The 16592-nt window shown below is 35.5% G+C and overlaps 1 protein-coding gene across 2 annotated transcripts; it reads left to right on the top strand.

The window, feature by feature from the left end:
- Positions 1 to 729: 729 nt before the first annotated feature.
- LOC114409208 (pyridoxine/pyridoxamine 5'-phosphate oxidase 1, chloroplastic-like) lies at positions 730 to 7921 on the top strand. Of its 2 annotated transcripts, XM_028372570.1 has the most exons (14): positions 730 to 1014; positions 1110 to 1307; positions 1409 to 1447; positions 1671 to 1838; positions 1942 to 2047; positions 2478 to 2647; positions 2789 to 3031; positions 3221 to 3309; positions 3454 to 3504; positions 3602 to 3692; positions 5253 to 5357; positions 5446 to 5516; positions 5730 to 5825; positions 7561 to 7921. In XM_028372570.1, the coding sequence occupies exons 1-14, from the start codon at positions 856 to 858 to the stop codon at positions 7625 to 7627; spliced, it is 1653 nt and encodes a 550-aa protein (XP_028228371.1). In that variant the 5' UTR covers positions 730 to 855; the 3' UTR covers positions 7628 to 7921. The 2 variants fall into 2 exon arrangements, with proteins under 2 accessions (XP_028228371.1, XP_028228372.1); XM_028372571.1 differs by lacking the exon at positions 5730 to 5825.
- Positions 7922 to 16592: the final 8671 nt, after the last annotated feature.

Below are 16592 nucleotides of genomic sequence, written 5' to 3'. Positions count from 1 at the left end.
CTAGGTAAAATGTTCATATATGTTTCTTGAGAATAAGATATTTTCACATTTAGTATGAATATACACGTACTTCTTTTTTTTTTTCAAAATAATATCCTTTTAATGAAATAATTTTATTAGATACATTTCTTTAAAATTTATTAGAGTTTAATTTTTATTTAAAATTAAAACAAATTTTATTCATCAAACTGCTTCAATAATATAAATTAGGGGTAAAATAGTGGATTTCCTTAGTACTTATTTGAAGAATTTAGAAACAAATAGTGAATATTTCCAACTATTGTTGGAAAGCTTCTTCCATCCGAGTTTTCCTCTTCAAACACTTGTTATTACTTACTTTTGATGTACATAAACTTAGCCCCAAAACTAATGATTAATGACCATGAGGAAAATAGTACAAGTAATCTGATGAAGTTAAGGAAAAATATATGGATAAAAAATCTGTATTAATAAATACAATGCAAGGATTAAGAGAAGTGATAACAATATTTTTTTAACACACTATCCATTATTATTATTAGTTAAAATTTATTAAGAATTAAAAAAATTACAAGTACGATTCATTCCATATTAAATGACATTCACAAAATTATGTAATTTTTAATAAATTTTATTTCATGATTAGAATGTGTTAATATTTTATAGCATTTTTCAATCACTAAAACTTAAATTTCTAGATAATTATCAAATAGTATAAATAAAATGATTAGTTTCCAAATTATTTTGATGTCATAATAACCACATGTTTTGGTTTTCAATTATCTATTAGGTATAATCACTAGTGTTAAGAGCGCAGTACAGTGGTGATTGGTGAAGTGAATAGCGGGGAGATGCAGAAGGGCAACTATCAAACCGATGCGTTCATTGGTGCCGAAGGGAAGCAGCAGAAGCATGACATGTCTATGCCTTACCCATTCACTCACTCAAACCCATAGCCATAACCTACTGGCTACTACCTTCTCTTCTTCTCTCTATAATAGTAACAACCGTAACCCCCTCTTTCAATTATTCTCCGTAAGTAACCAATTCCCTCTTCTCTCATTCTATCCACGAGTGTCTCGATGCTTCTCTCCGAAATTTTGGCGTTTCTATCTCGCGTTTTGTTTCAGGGTATTCTCCGGCCTCGAATTCGAGCATTTTCCACCGACTTCAGGAGCGCCCCCACACCAACTGCTTCTTCTTCTGCCTTTGCCCAAAGCATGGCGAATTTCGACGCTGATTCCGTCACTTACCTTAAGCAGCGAGATGCCGCGGAGATCGACGAGACACTCATGGGACCACTTGGCTTCAGCGTTGACCAGCTCATGGTTATTTCATTCTTCACCTCATTCTCCATTTTTCTTACTTTTCATTTGTTAACGCTTTCGCATTGCTTATGTTACTTAACGCCTTTCATTCCTAATGGCAGGAGTTGGCTGGTTTGAGTGTCGCCACTTCCATTTCTGAGGTATTTACTTTGTGTGTACTCGTCTCGATTTTGCGAAAAAACAATAATAATTGTAAAATTTGAAACCTTCTAGGCATGAATGTCTTTCTATTGGTGTGTAGTTTACACCAGAAAGGAGAAAACATTGTCTGAGGGAAATTTGCTCTCTTTCTCTATGGATTATTGTCTATTAAATTAATACTGGTGCGTTTGTGCTTGAATTGTTTCTTTTCTTCTTTTACAGGTTTACAAACCGAGTGAGTATAGTCGTGTTCTTACTATATGTGGTCCCGGTAACAATGGTGGTGACGGTCTCGTAGCTGCTCGGCACCTGCATCACTTCGGTTATAAGCCATTTGTCTGTTACCCAAAGCGTACCCCCAAGCCTCTATATGCTGGGTTAGTTACTCAGGTAGGATGGAATGGAACTCATTTTGACATAGTTTTGAACCGCCACTCTTTTTTAGTTATTGTTTTTGTATCTTCAAGTCTCATGTGAAATGTTGTTGCATTAGCTTGAAGCACTGTCAATCCCATTCTTCTCAGTGGAAGAACTACCATCAGATCTTTCAAATGGTTTTGACGTTGTCATAGATGCAATGTTTGGATTCTCATTTCATGGTAGGTATTTTTCTTTTTAAGAAATTGTTTGCTATCCATGTACATCTAGAGCATCTACATTATTCTCACCTATGTTTTGCAAACCGGGGACTAAACAATATACTGTTACCACTGTTTTTATGCCTCTAATCATCGTCTTGCTTGTGCTACTTTTCTCTTTTTTCATGTATGTTTTCTTTTTATTTTGATGATTACTGTCTCCTCAGAACTCTGGGTGGGTTGTTCTCCCTGTTAGGATCAATATCATTACTATAATTTTTAAACTATAGCTTGCAACACTCAGTTAATTAAATTAAATAATGCTTTCTTTGTTATCAAGTAGGTTCTCTCATCACATTGGTTCTGAATACCGAACTACTGTATAGACCCTTTAACAAATAGTTCCATTTGATTTTGTATTATTTTTCTTTATTATTTTCTGTTTGTTCAGGTTCTCCAAGGCCTCCTTTTGATGATTTGATCCAGAGACTTGTCTCTTTACATAATAATAATAATCAAATTGGCCAAAAAAGATCAGTTATAGTCTCTGTAGATATTCCCTCTGGGTGGCATGTTGAAGAGGGAGATGTTGATGGTACAGGCATTAAACCTGATATGTTGGTATGTTTCAGGGATATATGTGTCTCTATTTATTTCTTTGAATGTTGAAATTTAGATATAATATATCCTCAATATTTATTTCAACATAAATTGTGTTTCTATTGAGATGCCATCCCACCGTTGTGCTTAATTTTTTTGTAGGTTTCTTTGACAGCCCCAAAATTAGGTGCAAAGAAGTTTGGTGGTCCTCACCACTTTCTAGGAGGTAGATTTGTCCCACCTGCTATTGCAGAAAAATATAAGCTTATACTTCCACCATATCCTGGAACTTCCATGTGTGTTCGAATTGGAAAGCCTCCACGTATTGATATCTCAGCTCTAAGAGAGAACTATATCTCTCCAGAATTTCTTGAAGAGCAGGTGGAGGCTGACCCTTTTAATCAGGTAAAGTTCATCTGACACAATACTGTTTGTTGCAGAGGTGTTGTCTGTCTTTTACTTGTCAGTGGTTGTTAATGACTTTAGTACTTTGCCGTGATCTATTTCAGTTTTCTAATCTGAGTATTTTGAGTACTTAGATTTTAATGGCTGCGAATGATTGCAAATCTATAATATTCTATTTGTTATCTGCAGTTTCATAAATGGTTTAATGATGCATTGGCTGCTGGTTTGAAGGAACCAAATGCTATGTCCTTGTCAACTGTAGGGAAGGACGGAAAACCGTAAGATCTGCTTCTGTTTTTTATGTTAAAATGCTGTTTGCCTAAATATCAGTCGGTCTTGTAAAATAAATTACTCTCCCATAATTCTGGATATTATGTGTAATAGCTGAACTAAGATTTCCAAATTACTTCATTTGGCTGCAGCTCATCAAGAATGGTATTGCTAAAAGGCTTGGATAAGGAAGGATTTGTGTGGTTAGTACTAATCTGTTATTTTTATGTTAGAACTGCTGTGGCAATGCTATTTGGCAAATGCTTATTTGTGTTCACCTACTGCAATTGCTTTGCGCAGGTACACAAACTATGAAAGTCAAAAGGCACGTGAATTATCTGAAAATCCACGTGCATCACTTCTTTTTTACTGGGATGGTTTAAACCGGCAGGTGACTATTGCTTACATTCTCTCTAGCCACATCTTCAGATTGACTTATTCTTACATGGAATTGATGAAGTTAATTTTTCATGCCAAAGAATATCATGCCTTCTTGAAAACCTATGGTGCAGCATGCCATAATGTACTTTACTAGGTGGGAAAATGAGGATAAGTATAATAATTGATAGTTCTACTCCTAAAGAGACCATTTAAGATTTGGATGAGTAAACTTCTTTCAGGTGGTATAACATAGGGGATTAGAATATCTACCATTAGTATGGCCTCTTCTTTTGGAAATCTTGAGTTGGGTCATTTTGGTAATAAGATTCAGTTGGGATTCATAAGGGCTTGATTTGTTTGGTGATGCTTCTACTTTGTTTTCATTTTTTGAAGCCTAGGTAGACAAAAACTGATTTTCTATGTTAATAAGTTTTGTTGCATACAGGTGGAGATTTTAGTGATGAAAATACTAAGCAAATTGATTCCATTTTCTGTTAGGGTTCAGTCCAAATTGCACGGTGTGAAGTCTGTGTCCTTTATCTTTGTTGTATTCTCTCTTTTATTAAGCAAAATAAAAATCCTGATTGATCTTAATCTGGTCTGTCTTTTATTTTATCCACTAGTAGTTGCATTACATTTGATAAATTAATACTACAGAAAACTTCCTGCTCTTAGGCTTACATGCATTGATTGCCAGGGAATTTTTTTTAAAACCTTTTTTCCTTTACATGATCTTACCTTAGGAAACCTGCAAAAGAAGTGATAGAAGATGAACATCAGTAGTATTTGTTCTATACTAATTGATTATTTAATTTATTATTATTAAGTATGAGATTTGCTAACATACACCCACTTGCTTTTAGTTGGAGTACGTTAGCAAGTTACAACTAGAGATTATCTTAAAATACACCCATGGTGTAGTAGCTTGCTAACATATCCCAACTAAAAAACAAGAGGATGTATGTTAGTAAATGCTTGTGGGGTTTGCTAATGTGCACTTACGTATTTTTTAGTTGGAGTATCTTAGTAAGTTATAACTAAGGATATTCTTAAAATACACCCACATTGTAGCTTTCTAACGTACTCCAACTATAAAACAAATAGGTGAGCATTAGCAAACCTCATTAAAGTATTATTATTTTGCATTTGCTGACTTGTTTTACATTGATGAAGTACAATGGTTTGTGTGCCAATTTAACAGGATGCGTCTAGTTTTTTTTTTTTTTTTGAGGGAAAAGATGCATCTAGTTTGATAATGCAAACTTCGTGACACTGCATTTTGGAGGCACGCCAATTAACTTATTGATAATCATGATATTTTATGACTGTTGGATACTGTTTTTGAAAATATGAAGCAGCTATGAATTGTGATTGACCGATTTCGTTTTCCCAGGTCCTTTTAGTTGAACCAGCTGTTATCAGTAATCTATTTGTATAGCAGGGAAAGGAGTTTTTTTCCTTTCTATTTTAGGCTCCTAAATTTGTGTACAGTTTTCATTATTTATTTCTTCCCTGTAATTCATATTTGACTAAGGAACTAAAACACATTGTTGTCTATATCTTTTCCTAGGTACGGGTGGAAGGGCCTGTTCAGAAAGTCTCTGATGAGGAATCAGAACAGTATTTCCATAGCCGCCCTAGAGGTAGTCAGATTGGAGCAATAGTCAGCAAGCAGGTCTACTTCTGCCTCACTTCAATTCAAATTATTATGTATGGAAATGATATGGTATGTATACTTATAATTTAATTTCTTGGATCATTAGAGTACTGTAGTGCCGGGTAGGCATGTTCTTTATCAGGAGTACAAAGAGCTGGAAGAAAAATACTCTGATGGGTAAGTTATCGAACAACTGCTTTTGACTCTGTTATTTGTGAGTTCTGATAAAATATGATAGTCCTATGAGATGGTCTATAATTCCACATCTCCCCTTGGCTTGGACTTGGAAATCTGATTAGCTAACCATCTCATTTGGCCACAAGTATACCTTTTCTCCCATTTGTTAACTCTAGGGGAGCTGCAAATAATCCTCATATTTTTTGCTTGCAGAAGTTTAATCCCTAAACCTAAGAACTGGGGTGGATATAGGCTAACACCACAACTTTTCGAGTTTTGGCAAGGGCAGAAATCTCGCTTGCATGACAGGTGGTTGCTACCCCGTTTATGATAGGTTTCTTGTTTTCTTTTTTTTTAATGGATGAAGCCAAACAGTATGTACATAATATTTTTTAATGACATATATTTGGTTTTCAAGCCATGGTTTAGGTTCAAGATCCATGATGTATGCCCATCAATTTGAGTTGATCTATATCCTAGGCTGGCTGCTTGGTTATGATAGTTATAAAGTAGTCTGCCATGTCTACAATAATAATAACATTTTTACTTTATTTACTGTCCTCCCACCAATCAAGTTACTCAAATAAGTTTTAGGTTTATATTCAAAATCAACACTTACCAGCTTTTGCTGCATCTTTCTTCCCTCATTAGTCATCCATACACAGCCTAAATATTGAACCTTATCTTGAGATTGCTTAAAATTTGGATATACTTATTCTTGATGGGCAATTTTGATTTGGAACCATTTATTATTTAGGGACTTTGTCATATTTCAAATTATCTTATTCTGGTATAGAATAGGGTTATCTTATCAGAGTGTTTTGTTATGTATTGTCTATAAATAAACCATCCATAGAAAACTGATAGAAACATGGTACTTTATTAGGAAGAAATATTTATAAAACCCAATTACAAAGATAAAGCATTATTGCCTTTGTTCCTTCTTCAAAATTGTTTGACCTGGTTCTTCTCCACCATATCTAGCATAGTATTTTTTTTCCTCACTGTTTTCCGTTTCTCCTCCCTTGCTGCAATTCTGGTTCTCAATCTTCAACCCTTCATTTTCCCTTTTGTCTTGCTCCCAAGATTTCCCTTCCCTTTCTTGGACCCTAACTGGCAAATTCAGATCATACCTGGCCTGGAATTTCTTGAGCACTGTCCTCTGAAACTCTTCCCATGACACCTTAGGATTACTGACCTCCCACTGTTTATACCAATCATAAGCATGTCCTTCTAATACTTTCACAACCGACTGCAGCTTCCCTCTCTTCTTCATGTTAAAGTGCAGTTGGATTTGAATCAACCATCCATACACATCATCTTCTTGAAAGTCTGGGATTCCCAGACGTCCCTCCTTGAGTTCTCTCTTGAAAATTGCAATCTGGTTCCTCAGTTCTCCAATGATGTCAAGAATGTCTTCATTCTTTGTTGAAACCTGAACAATTCCTGAATCCAACTGCAGCTTCCCTCCCTTCTTCATGTCAAAGTGCTGTTGGATTTGAATCAGCCATCCATACACATCATCTTCTTGAAAGTCTGGGATTCCCAGACGCCCCTCCTTTAGTTTTTCTTGAAAATTGCTATCTGGTTCCTCAGTTCTCCAATGATGTCAAGAATGTCTTCATTCTTGTTGAAACCTGAACAGTTCCTGAATCCTTCTATATGCACTACCCACAGCTCCGAGATTGGGAAAAAGTAGGGATAAACCCCAATTACAAATGATCAAACACTACAGAAATTCAAGGCTCTGCACCACCGTGCCCTAAAGCTCCCATTCTCTCACAAATGACTAGCTACCTGTCCCTCTCAGCCCCTCTTATTTATGAACGAGCTGCCTGGTTTCTTCTAAATATCCCCGCCCAACTAACTCCCTCCCTTGCTAAAGATGCTAAAAGATATCTAACACAAACAGACACCTAACAGAAACATTTTACACCCTTCTCTGCGTTTTAATAAAGTTCTCTAGGTTATCGTTCTGTCAGAGCTGAGCTTCATATATAGTGAGGTAAAATTTCCTGATATTGTGTGCATGTTTTATTGACAGGTTGCAATATACTCCCCATGAGATCAATGGACAACGGCTGTGGAAGGTTGACCGGTTGGCTCCTTGATCATTTTTTCTTCTATTCAGTATCTCAACTTGTGAAAAATAAGGGAAATAAACTTGTTTCTAAAGCTCAGCCTTTTTTTTTCTTTCGACATATTGAATTGTGCTGTGTCTATATTTATATTACTTGTATTTTATTTTTTTACTTGGCATTCTAAGTAGACTTGATCGCAGGCCTACATTCTAAGTAAACTTTTCCAGAACGATGAGCTTTCGCCCGCCGAAAATTTGTAAAATTGAGATCCGGGTCTAATTTTAAGTTAATGAAAAGACAAACCAATGATGTTGAAAAAAGACAGAGAGAAGCTGTTCCTTGGGAAATTGGGATCATACATAAATAATCGTCCGATATCATATCATGATTTATAAGATAGCTTCAATTAGTCAACTTGAACTACATTCATTTCAAAAATAGCAAGTACAAAACGTTATCCGTTGTCTTAGGGGTCTTGTAAGATGTAAACGATAATAGTTATGTGAATACCTTGTATTTATTGTCCAATATTGGTCGCTCACTTGCTCCCCCGTACCTTGTATTTGTGTAATCGCATGCATTTGTCATATTTGGAATCTACCAAATGTTACTTGCAACCCCAAATACCGTTGCATGATTTAGGGTGTTAGCCTTTTTCAGCTTTATTTGCTATGCCACGTTATTGTATTATAGTTGTTGTGGACACGTTGGTAAGCTCATTTTGTTTTTCCTGAATCAAATCATGGTCCCTCGGATCCACGAGTTAGAGATATTTCAAGGTATTGTGATTATTCGTAACTGCAATACAAACTTTGATTCTTTAAAAAGGGGTGTTACTAGGTGCATCCAACATTTTAAGTAAATGGGCAAAAATGTTTTTCACTTAAAATATAAAACCTGTACATCCAACACTGTTCACGCGTTCTGTACATTCCTCTTCCTTGTGCTGTTTGGTTGTTTTCGCGACGACGCTTGAGCTTCTTCTCCTCCCGATGCCATCTGCTTTCCTTGGAGGTTCTTTTGCCGCACATTGGGTGGTTCATTGTTGGCATTGAGGACCTGCAGTTCCATCTTGTTGTTCCACCGTCGAGGTAAGCTTCGCATCTCTTTTAATGGTTGCGTTTTCGTTTTTCCTCTTGTGCATTCGTACGGATCAACATGATCCATATAACGCATACGAATCAAGTTGATTCGTATGCGTCATACAGATCATGTTGATCTGTATGACCTTTTTTAATTCAAATAAAATTAAAAATAGGTATTTATGTTTTGAAAAATGTTTTTAAATAGGTAGTTTATTTGTTAGTTTTGTTTTAAAAATAGGTATTATTTGTGTTTTAAAAAATAATATGTATGATTGTATGGTGTTATGAAATAATTATAAATTTTAATAGTAAATATATGAATTTGGTAGTTGTTTATGTTTATTTTATTTCAATAAAAAATAGTCATATATTATTTAATTATGTAGTTGTTATTTTATTTATGAATTTTGTGTTTTAATTATGTAGTCATATATGCTATTATGAAATAGTTATAAATGGTGTTATTTTATTTCAATGAAAAATAGTCATATATTATTTAATTATGTAGTTGTTACTTTATTTATGAATTTAGTGTTTTAATTATGTAGTCATATATGTTGTTATGAAATAGTTATAAATGGTGTTATTTTATTTCAATGAAAAATAGTCATATATTATTTAATTATGTAGTTGTTATTTTATTTATGAATTTTGTGTTTTAATTATGTGGTCATATATGCTATTATGAAATAGTTTTAAATGGTGTTATTTTATTTCAATGAAAAATAGTCATATATTATTTGTAGTTATAAATTTTGTAGTTGTTTATGTTTATTTTAATAGTAAATATTGAATTTGACCAAAAAATGCATGTGTGTCAAAACTTGTAGATTTTGGTTAGAACTAGAGGGTTAGGTCGTGTCTTAGGCAAGGTTATAGGTAGAGCCCTGAGGAGAGAGGATCATCATCATTTAGATGATGTTCCCCGGCGACGAAGGCCTACAGCATCAGCACTTAGGCAACAGGAAGTTGCCCCTGTTGTTGAGGATGCTCTTGATGTGACTGAAGACGTACATGCACATGCTGAAAAAGCTGTTGATGATGCTGAGGGATTTCCAGGTGGTCCGCATGACCCATCAGTGCTAATTGACTATGGTGACCACGTTGCGTATGGAATTGAGAGGTATTTAAAATTTTTAATTAAATTTATTTGTTAAGTATTTGTTATTATTTAAATTTGTCATAATTTTAATTACTATTTTTATAAGTTGTTGAATCATTTAATTTTTTTTGCAGGAACATCCTCAATTGAAGTTATTCTCCCATGGAAGGAATGTTCAGAAATTTGGGAGGCCTGCTCCTGAAATTGAAGGGCTAGTCGTTGCCACAAGATTAAGCCCTTTGATTGCATGTTCAGTGGACACTGGCGATCGGAGACTTATATCTGCTTTTGTGGAGAGGTGGCATAAGGAAACTAACAGTTTCTATCTTCCCATTGGAGAGCTAACCATCACCTTGGATGATGTGGTCTCTCTGCTTCATCTTCCTATTATAGGCGCTTTCCATAGCTTCGAGACTCTACATGTCGAAGAAGCGGTCTTGATGTTGGTAGAGTTACTTGAAGTCTCTGGAGAGGAAGTTAAAGTTAAGACAACACAACAGTGTTATCAAATAGTGGCCATGGCGAAAAAGTGTGCCAGAAATTTGAAAAAATGCCACCGAATAGTGGTGGCGTGGCAGGTTGGGTATGGTGGCACCATGGCGGCCATGGTGGCCATGGTGGAATAGCAGAAAAGGAGGAATAGCGGTTTTTTTTTTGTTTTTTGCGCGGTAGGTGTTGGGCTGACCCGACCCAACCTTACCCGAAATTGAAGTGCAAAAGCGTAGTGGGAGGACGCACAACACAAAACACAGAAGCACGACCTGCACGCACCACCCCACAACCAGCAGCGACTAGCGACGACGACCCCGCACCTGCACAACCCCGCGAAGGCGACGCACACCGGCACACGACCACCACCCCGCGAAGGTGACGCAGTACACACACGATCCCACATCTCGCACCTGCACAAACAGCGAACGTCGACGGCTTCAGTGTGCATTTTTGTTTTTTGTTTGTTTTCTTCTTTTTTTTGCTGCTTGACACCTGTTTTTGGTGTTTGTAGCTTTTTTTTTCGTTTTTCTATTTGACACCCATTTTTATTTTATTTTTCTATTTGACAACATGTTTTTTTTTCTTTGTTCAATCCTCTTTTAAATGGCACTTTGCACTTTGCACTTTGCATTATGTTTTTATCCTTTTCTTATTTTGAACTCTTTAATGAGTTTATTTGGTGTTGGTACTTGGTTATTGTATGAACTCATGAAACTTTTTTAACTTTTTTAGTTTTTTAACTTGGTTATTTATTTATATATATATATATATATATATATATATATATATATATATATATATATATATATATATATCTTTTTTGTCCGCCATGACATCCGCCATTTTCCGCTACGCCATCCGTCATATTTTTATGGCAGATTTTTGGCTTTTCGCCATGAACCGCCATCCGCCATTAACAATATTGCAACAAAATGTCATAGGGCATACGTACGCCTATCGTGACTACGAGATATTTATCAGAGTAAATGTGAGGCTGGACATTGGACTGTTGCAGCTTGTGCCTATCTGTTGCATTTGTTAGGTTTGCACTCTTTTTGCTAACAAGAGTGCAACACATGTTCATATTGTTTTTTAGACGCTTTTCGAGACTTGAGTCAGAGTGGAAGCTACACAAGGGGAGTTGCCGCCCTAGTTCATATGTATGATCATTTGAATGATGCTTGGAAGAGCAGCAACCGATAGCTTGCTGGTTACATCACCCTATTATAGGTAATTATTGTCAATTATTGTAATTTAATTATTTTAAAAATGTTATTAATATGTTAATTTGACATTTATTTTATTTTGATCTAATCTTTGTAGTGTTGGATGTATGAGCATTTTCCCTCTGTTGCTGAGTCTTTAAGTGATCTTGACTATGATGAGATGTCACCACATGCCTACCGGTGGATTGCTACGAAGGTTTCTTTGAAGTCATTACCAGCATCGACGTACTGAAAACGTCTAGATGGACTGACGATTGCTAATGTTTGTTGGATGCCTTACGGTGACCACTGTGTAGTGCACGATTTTGATTTGATTTCATGCTTTTTAGGTCATATAAGATGGGGTCCCGTTGTCATCAAACATCGACCAAAGAGGGTGGTGCGGCAATTTGGATATGTTCAAACCATTCCACCACAGACTAATGTTATCATTTGAAGATATTGACGACAGGTGGATGCATTTCTCTGACTATCTTGCAGCAGTGGAACAGATTTATGTTGTGCCAAGACAATGTGCATCAGATTACATGCAGTGGTTTTTCATGATTTCTCATCCATTCATGACACCGGCACAGCCTGCTGATCCGGCCAGACATCCACCTATGACGTAGGATGACACATATGTGGAGCCACATATCCCTAAGGTCCCAGTGGCACCAGCAGCAGCACCGGCACATGCCCCTTCTAATGTGGAGCAGCCTAGACATGCAGTGGTAAATAATGTTGCATTAATGTTCTATTAAATGTCATTTAGTTTAATTTTGAAATAATGTAATACTTTATCGGTTGTTTTCAATGTCATAGGAGGCTTGCCAAGCAATTGTAGAAAGGTTGGACCGTTTGTTCAACCCAAGGATAGTTACTACAGGCACAAAAATACACGAGATCATGAAAGATTGCTTAAGGATCGCTAGGGGTGTCATAGCAGAGGACAATGTTTATGTCAGGTCGCGACGAAGGCGGTGCACGGATCAGCCATAGACGTCATTCATTTTATATTTTAATATTTGGACTATGTTTATAATTTTCTTGTATTTGACAACATTTTGGTTTTCCCAAACATTTTGTAAATGTTAACTTATTTTGGTTTATAATTTTTAGTCTATGTTTATGCCTCTAAATGTTAGGGTTAATGTTAACAAATTATTTTAAATTACGTAACCGTTAAACGTATCAGGTAACCCTAGTAATGACATCACAATAAATTCATAAGTTCTACACCTTAAACAATTAAGTTTAACGTAACAAAGCTACTAACAATTATGTGAATATGTAGCCTAACAATTATATATTAATGTAGAACATTACAAAGTCATTAGAAGCTAGATGTTCAGTCTTCAATTATGTCAACATAGTCTTTTTTCAACATCATCAAGTTTTTGTACTGATGCATTCTACTAACATATGGAGCCACTGCTTTGCCTGAGGATGACAATTCCTAGACCATAACAATGCTAGAGGCGGTAAAGGACAATGATATTTTAAATAAACCTGTTGTACATGCACAAACAATTTAACATTATTATAACACAAATGATTGCATAAATTTAAAAACAGGACTATCTTGAATCTACTTGAACAAAATGATTGTCATAGACATGATCAATACATATTATGCGATGCACAGAAGAATCTGTTGGTGGTTGACTTCTAAGAGGAAAGAACGTCATGCTTTGTTGTAGCGACAATGATACAAGGATTACATTATACCTTGATGCAATGACATATCTCATCTCGGTTATATCCATCCACTTATCCATAGTAACCTGAATCAAACAAATATACACATCACATTTATTTAAAGTTAATTCTTAAAAAAAAACATAAATTACATACCATGGATAACCCATCAACAAGTAGGGACATCCTTAATTCCTCAAATCTGTCTGTGCCACCAAAGAGCTTGATATAGTCATCTGACCATTTGTCAAGTTCTTTAAGCAAATGGTTGTGCACCAAGGACCAAGAATCTTCACCCATACCTAATAAAGTAGCAATCACATGATATCCACAGTTACCGTCAGCTTTGACATCCACAATGTTGTCAATGAAATCATGTATAAACGGATGAAATTGATCCAACATCGGTATGGTCCTTCTTGGAATGAGTTGGTCAGAAGATGATGCACTACACTTCACTAAAGAATTACTATTTTGCATAGAATGTAAAGCATCAACATACTCCCAGTAAGACGGATCACACTTTTTTTATCTTTGGTTTCTGTTCATGGGTTTCTTCTGTGCACCTTTAGTGTTGATATTTTCTGGAGGAGGACACATAGAGTTTTGATCAGGGTATGAAATTTCTCGAAGTTTATTCTTTAGAGTTACTTTACCACAAATATCAAGTTTCTCAAATCGCTTAGATATGGTTTCCATCTATTCCTTTATGGTCACTTGGGGCTCAGATAACCCTTGGTCTGAAAAACTTGATCTCCTCCAAAACATATGGATTGAATCTAGTGGGATGCTACCAAGAACATATTTAGATAGCTCACATGCACAAGGAAGATTGTGTGTAGTTCTCATGACACAACCACAACGAGAAGGATTCTTGCCAGCATAATGTACACGCTCATACTCAGCACCAATCTGATTTAAAGCATACCTTGAAACCATGCCAAGAAGCCTTTTGTGTAAGGTAACTTTAAAAATATGTCCAACCACATGTGTACTTGTTTCAAATGATGCTTTAATTTTAATGTGTTGCAGCATGATCATGTTGTTCATGGCATCCCAAACACTACATAAGTCTCCAAGGCTATTCTGTAATACTCTTTTTAAAGCTCAATGAGCATATTCAACCCTACATTTGAAATACACAAAAAACAATAAAGAAATACAATAATTAAAATCCATCAATTCATCAACCCTAATAGAAAAACTTGAACATTTTCATACCTGTTTGTTGTTGTCTTTCCTAAGTGCATCACCTTATTTGTCCAAGCTGTAACAAAATTTTCCTTGTGGGGGATTATTCATGTTTCGTTAACATAGTCAATAAACATTGGCCAAGGTGAACAAGCAATTTCAAACTTCTTAAGGCAGTCATCGAACTGATGTTCTGAAGGACAATCAACCAAACTTCCCCAGACATCCATCACATACTCCCAAGCATTTTTTTGACCAATTAGGGATTTATATTTTGTCTTGACATTCTTGTTGATGTGAAACCTGCACAACAAGTTTGTACACTCAGGGAATACAATTTTCATTGCATTCATCAATGTTAGGTCTCTGTTAGTCACAATAACTCCAGGGAGTGCATCACGTCTTAGAAAAAAACCTCGAAACCGTTCTAAAGCCCATACCACATTATTAACATGTTCACCCTCCAGATATGCAAAACCAGCAAAGAATGTCATCTTCGTTGGTGTCACACCAACAAAATCAAGTAGTGAGAGTCTGTACCTACTTGTTTTGTAGGTACTATCTATCAAAAATACCAAATTACATGCATTGCATAACTTCATTACATCAGGGTGACACCAAAAGATATCACATACCATATCTTCATCCTTTAATTTATGCCAATGAATATATTGATCTCGTTCAAGAAGCTTCATTAGATGTTGCATTTCAGTATCACTTCCTCTAATGGAAGAACGATATACACTTCTTGCATTGTATATTTGTTTGATTGTTGCAAAACTATTGACATTGTGCTCCTTCAACGTTGCAGAATGTTTCTTGGTTTGACCATTGACTTTGTCATATCAGCAATAATTGTCTTTTCATCCTTAGTCAATCGCCCAGCGTACGGATGTTCAACTAATGACTTCGTCAATTCATGATTATGACTCCCACACATCAACTTCACCATTTAACCTTGCCCTCCAACCACTGGTTTCCCACAAAGCTTGAACGGACACCCACATTTCCTACTCCCAATATCTTTTCTAACAAAATCTTTCTTCCTAGACCTATACTGACCACTCCTCTCACAACCAATTAACAAAAATGAAATCCTTCCTTTAATGTCAGTATTTGTGTCTAACCTCATAATCACCGCCACAAATCCATTTTCATGAGCAACTGATCGACCTTACTGCAAAACATCATCTTGGGTAGCAAACACCTATAACACAACCCACACAATTTTAGTCTTCAAAAGGACATTCATTTTATCAATTTAATAACAATAATGAAAATTATTACCTGAGAAGTATTGAGCGCATCCGAACAATCAACATGTTGTTCATTCACACCACATTCTTGTTCATTTTCATCATCCATAGCAACTTTTTCAGACATTATACTGTTATACATCCATTGATCTTCGTCCATCTTAATAACAAATTAAAAATCTTCACATGACAAACATACAACACCTAACCGCACTATACATATAATATCATACAAAACTCAACATAATCTTTTACTGCACACCATTTTTTAAACACTACAATTCATAACCATATATATTAAAAACCAAAAATCCTATATCAATCTACATACGAATTATTTCAAATACACATATAAATAAATAATTTTTTTTTACTAATTTACATACAAACATTTATAATTAAAAAAAATTAAAACTTTAAACAATTTTTACAAATTTCAAAATCTGTATACCATATGGATCAATTTGATCCATATAAACTTTACGGATCAATTTGATCTGTATGTTGAAATTAAACATACGGATCAACTCATTCACGGAAACCAGCAACACCAACTCGCGTACTTGGTGTACCTCCAACGACGAACCAACCACTGCAACAATCACCACCCACCAGTAACACTTTCACCTTCACTCAAGCGGTACCTCACTCAACGACAAAAACTAACAGAGCAGAAAGCGAAGCGCAAATGCCACAAACCAGTAAAAACAACTTAAAAAAGGAAGAAGAAGACGAAAGAGTAATTCTGGAATTACCAAAAAATGTTGGGTACACAAACAATAATGTTATCACCCTTTAAAAAGACGAGATTCTGTTTTTTTTTTTGGTCAACAATTCATTCATTGGAAAGTACCTCTCACTGAAGCCTTCTTAAAACGGGTGAATGTGCTGTATATCTGCTGTCTGCGTATATCCTCTATTCTATCTATCATCTATGCACTGATCTTCAGTGAACAAGATGCT

Source organism: Glycine soja, chromosome 4 (assembly GCF_004193775.1).
Source record: "Glycine soja cultivar W05 chromosome 4, ASM419377v2, whole genome shotgun sequence".
Lineage (NCBI taxonomy): Eukaryota > Viridiplantae > Streptophyta > Magnoliopsida > Fabales > Fabaceae > Glycine > Glycine soja.
This window is presented reverse-complemented; position numbering and strand designations above follow the sequence as displayed.

What these genes read in the sequence shown, in the direction of transcription:
- LOC114409208 (XM_028372570.1), top strand. Translation starts at nt 856, where the DNA reads ATGCGTTCATTGGTGCCGAAGGGAAGCAGCAGAAGCATGACATGTCTA. An exon ending in TCAGCGTTGACCAGCTCATG is followed by an intron (nt 1,308 to 1,408) that starts GTTATTTCATTC and finishes TCCTAATGGCAG; the next exon opens with GAGTTGGCTGGTTTGAGTGT. An exon ending in TCGCCACTTCCATTTCTGAG is followed by an intron (nt 1,448 to 1,670) that starts GTATTTACTTTG and finishes CTTCTTTTACAG; the next exon opens with GTTTACAAACCGAGTGAGTA.